Here is a 4,296-nt window from a genome sequence, read left to right on the forward strand (position 1 = left end):
ACGGAGTCCTTCGAGAATTGTGTCGGAAGAAAATCGGCTATAATTAATTAATTATAGCAGATTTTGTTTGTGTGAAACCGGCCAGCCCGTGTGTGTAGCGCCTGCGCCGTTCCGATACAACGGCCTTGACAAAAGAATTTGTTTTAAATAAATAAATTTTTTTTTTGGAATTTCCTTAAATATAAAAGAATTTGTTTTAAATAAATAAATTTTTTTTTGGATTTCCTTAAATATAAAAGAATTTGTTTTAAATAAATAAATTTTTGGAATTTTCTTAAATATAAAGAAAAGCATTAAAGTTCAAATTTGTTTTATTTGAACTAAAAGACTAAAATCACGTTGTGTGCCAACAACAACGGAAGTTTGTTTCGCCCGACGGCAGTTGATTGTGACACCACTGTCGCCGGTAGAGTAAGTAATTGTATCATTCTAAATTTAGTACCAATAAATAAACCTCTTTGTTTTTCTCAAGCTAACTTCTCTCTTTTACTTACATTAAATTCCTCACACAAACATTTCTTTAGAAGCAGTGCGTAACTTTTAAAAGTGGAAAACGAATTCCCAAGGAATTCGGCAGTTTGGTGCCTCCCCAAAGTAGAATTTTAGAGCCATCTCAAAAGCTCGGTATTTTTAAATAAATAAATTCTGGTTTGTAACACTCTGGACTGATACATTCCAGCGCTAAAACATAAAAAAAACTAATATTAGAATATTAAAAAAAACAAACAAACAAACACTGAAATTAACATTACAAGACTAATTAATTATTATTAATTCTCATACTTACAACATCCCAAGCCTTGGAGATTATAAACATTTCCTCCCACTCCAATTTGTACCGTTGTACAAAAACAAGCTCCAACGCAGGGTTCTTAGGACGAAATCCAAGCTTAGGAGGATCAGTAGGCAAAGACAAAAAGCTCCTATAACACAAAAAAAAGAACAAAATAAATAAGGTTTTCCTTCATTAAAGAATAATTTTAATAGTTAAAATAAAAAAAAGGAGCACAACAAAATAAAATCACTCACCTAAAACAAGTGTTGACGCCCAAAATGCCTATCACCTCCTCCATTAATTCTTCTTCCGACACAGGAGTGGAGGTGGGACTCTTGAACATATCTGGAGCCCAATAATAACGAGAGAGACTCATATTTTCTCAACTCCCAGGACCACCTATACTCCTGGTGCCATACAAATTTATCGTAAGGAGCATACTCAGGGTAGCATCGGGAGGTCATAAGAGGCCAAGGCCCAGTACCCTCCCTCAGCTCCGCATCCTGCCACGGAGACACAATCACACGTACTCTAAAACATTTTTTTTTCTCACGTTAATACAAAACAAAACAAAAAACACACAATCTCACATTAACAACATCCACAAAATAAAATTTCTTTAAAACTCACCCCCTCTCCCCTCTCGCAAAAGAGGCACGTTGAGCGTCCTCAATTTCGGCCAACTTCAACAGCAAAAAACTCTCCGTGCTCGTGACTCCACGCTCCACGAAACTCAAAACTTCCTTCATCAAGGATAAATCAAAAGATGCCATTGTATTATTTTTTTTCCTTCTCTTCTTTTACACCAAACTACAACAAATCACAAAAACCGACTCAAAAAGAAAACGACTACACCAAACGAAAGACTTACAGAAACTGACAAAATACGAGAAAGACACCACAACAACCAGCCAAAAGTACAAATCAGCACTATCAAATCATTAAAAAGAGAAGTTAAAGATTTTAAACCAAAGACAGGAAAAAAGAATCCAAATGTTAGTTTTACTTAAAATCTATTTGTTGATGCTTGGGATGAAACACCCTTTATCCAGCATAATTTGTTTATAACAATTTTAAAAAACAAAATACGACTTGTAGAGAAAAATGACCTATACAAGACATTCTTATTTTTCCACATAGAATCGATTGGTGTTAACAATTTTCAAATATTTTTAAATTTTTATTAATTTGTTTAAACAATTGTTGTTAAAAAATTGGAAATTAGAAACAAAAAAACAGGTAATTTTGATAATGTATATGATCTTGGGACGGTAAGATTTGAATAAAATTCAAAAGTGTGTCGTTAAAAGAGCGACGTTTCGTTGGCCAGGGTTTGCCAACCTCATCAGGCTGACTCTGTGTTGGCTAAAGCGTACGGACTTCCAAAAATACATAAGGAAAATGTTCCACTTCGTCCAATCATTTCTGTAATTAATAGCCCCACTCATTTTCTAGCCAAAACATTAGTTAATTCTTTGAAAAATTGTATTAGTTTACCACGATCACATATTAACAATAGTTTAGAATTAAAAAAACAAATTATGTAACCTTGCCATGGACGATGGCTACACTTTTCTTTTACTTGATGTAAGTTCTATGTTTACAAACATCTCCTGTGAACTAGTCATTCAGAGTTTAGATCGACGCATACGCTTTATAAATCAAAATTGTAAAATTCCATTCTGCGACATTATCGACTGCACTAAGTTTGTATTTAATAACACGTATTTCTCACTCGATGGAAAATTTTATAGGCAGATTTATGGAACTCCTATAGGCTCACCAATTTTGGCCTTTGTTTCTGACATTGTAATGGATGATCTGGAAAATGACTGTCTTGAAATATTAAAAGAAAAATATAATCGTGTCCCTCTATTTTACTTTAGATATGTGGATGATACAATTTTGGCTGTAAGAAGAGAACATGTCGATCTTGTAATTGACACTTTCAATTTGTAATGATCTTAAAATTTGCCAATAGGATTTGCTCGCCGGATGGAGTCGGGGTACTTAGTTTAGTTAAATTCTATCAATTTATCAAAACAATATTTATCTTTAGGACCGTTTTATACCATGATTTAGAATAAGGTGTAGTCATTAATTAAACCTTCGTAAGGAAGTATATGTTAGTAACAAATAAAATAACAAAAAAATACAAAATAACAAAATAGTATAAATTAATAAAAATAGAATGATCTTAGAACTTTAAATAGTAAAATATAGTTCGCTAGTTAACCTTCGAGATTAACGAGTAATAATTTTAACAATACAATAACTTTAACTCTAGTGAATTTACTTAGTATACCGTTTTGCTAATATTCAACATAACGAGTTTACGCTTTACTAGCTTTAATTAAATAATGATTGTTCTGACGTTTAAACTCGCGAGGGGTGGTTTCTAGAATTTACCCCCTAGACAACGTTAGGGACAAAAACTTGGGTCGTGCACGCTAGACGGTTATATGCTTGTAACCGGTGACTAGATATCGAAAATGCATTCGATATTCATGTCCTTCCCGAAGCTAGTGCGAGTAATGTGATGGCTCAGGTTGCATCTCCACCAAGTAGCCCCTTGGAGAATTCACCTGGTGCGTCATATCTGACGAGAGAGTTGCCCCTCAACTCGACAGGAATGGTACAACCAAGTGTGTGTGTGTAAGAGAGCAAAGGGTGTTACCCTTGTCACGGTTGCCCCCGTGCCCCTTGGTACATCTCCTTCTAGGAATTCTTACACAAAGCTAGTGGTAGCGGTAGCCCCCACATTTCACCTGCCCTGTGCAAAAGGTAAAAGGGTTAAGAAAGAGAGAGTGTAAGAATGAGTTGCTGTCGGTCTACCTCAGAGCAAGCCCCGAGTCAGTTCGACGGCGAACTGATGAAATTCTCACTGCAAGCAAGGTATATAGAGGTCTGGTCGCTATCCAGGTAAGTCTCGCGGTGTGGAGCGTGACGTTGCCGCGACGCGCGGTGTGTGCGTGGTGACTACTTTCTTCGCGACTAGCAGGCTGAACGTGCTGTAGTATATATAGATATACTGTCTGCACAAAATATAATTTCTCACGTTAGATTTTAAATGCTATCGATACAAATTCTTATGACCAAAAGTTACAAATTACTATGGAAATAGAAAAAAACAATTCCATTAACTTTCTTGACTTGACACTCATAGGTTTACAAATTAAAAACTTTTTTTTGCCAATCGAACAAAACACTTTTTTTCGAATAGTAGGTGTTTTTTGAGTAAGAAAATCATAGTTTCAATTTTTTTCCCTCGTGCAGTTTTTGTGTAGCTTCAAATGTTGCATTTTCGAGGTGCGACGCCACTTAAACTTACCTGTAGGAAAATAAGCTTATCAGAATGTAATAAATGAGTTACTCGGGGGTTTTCAGGGGCTCTGATTACGAATCCAATGTCAGATTTCAAAAATTAAAAATGGCGGAACCAATAGGTGCGAATTCGATGGATTTCAAAAAACTCGTTCACCATTATGAATCCATCATTTTCAATTTTCGAAATCCGACAT

General features: G+C 35.2%; 1 protein-coding gene across 2 annotated transcripts; it reads right to left on the minus strand.

Moving 5' to 3' along the window:
• Positions 1-385: 385 nt before the first annotated feature.
• LOC122498340 lies at positions 386-1,527 on the minus strand. 2 transcript variants are annotated; one of them, XM_043606022.1, is made up of 4 exons: positions 1,406-1,527; positions 1,030-1,306; positions 788-923; positions 386-681 (listed from the first exon to the last, which is right to left on the minus strand). In XM_043606022.1, exons 2-4 carry the CDS (start codon positions 1,149-1,151, stop codon positions 631-633), a joined length of 309 nt encoding a protein of 102 aa, XP_043461957.1. In that variant the 5' UTR covers positions 1,152-1,306; positions 1,406-1,527; the 3' UTR covers positions 386-630. The 2 variants fall into 2 exon arrangements, 1 of the variants encoding a protein (XP_043461957.1); XR_006301224.1 differs by having other exon boundaries at positions 788-1,306.
• Between the last annotated feature and the right edge of the window lie 2,769 nt (positions 1,528-4,296).

The sequence above is a fragment of the Leptopilina heterotoma genome, unplaced genomic scaffold, assembly GCF_015476425.1.
Source record: "Leptopilina heterotoma isolate Lh14 unplaced genomic scaffold, ASM1547642v1 Lhet_1471, whole genome shotgun sequence".
Lineage (NCBI taxonomy): Eukaryota > Metazoa > Arthropoda > Insecta > Hymenoptera > Figitidae > Leptopilina > Leptopilina heterotoma.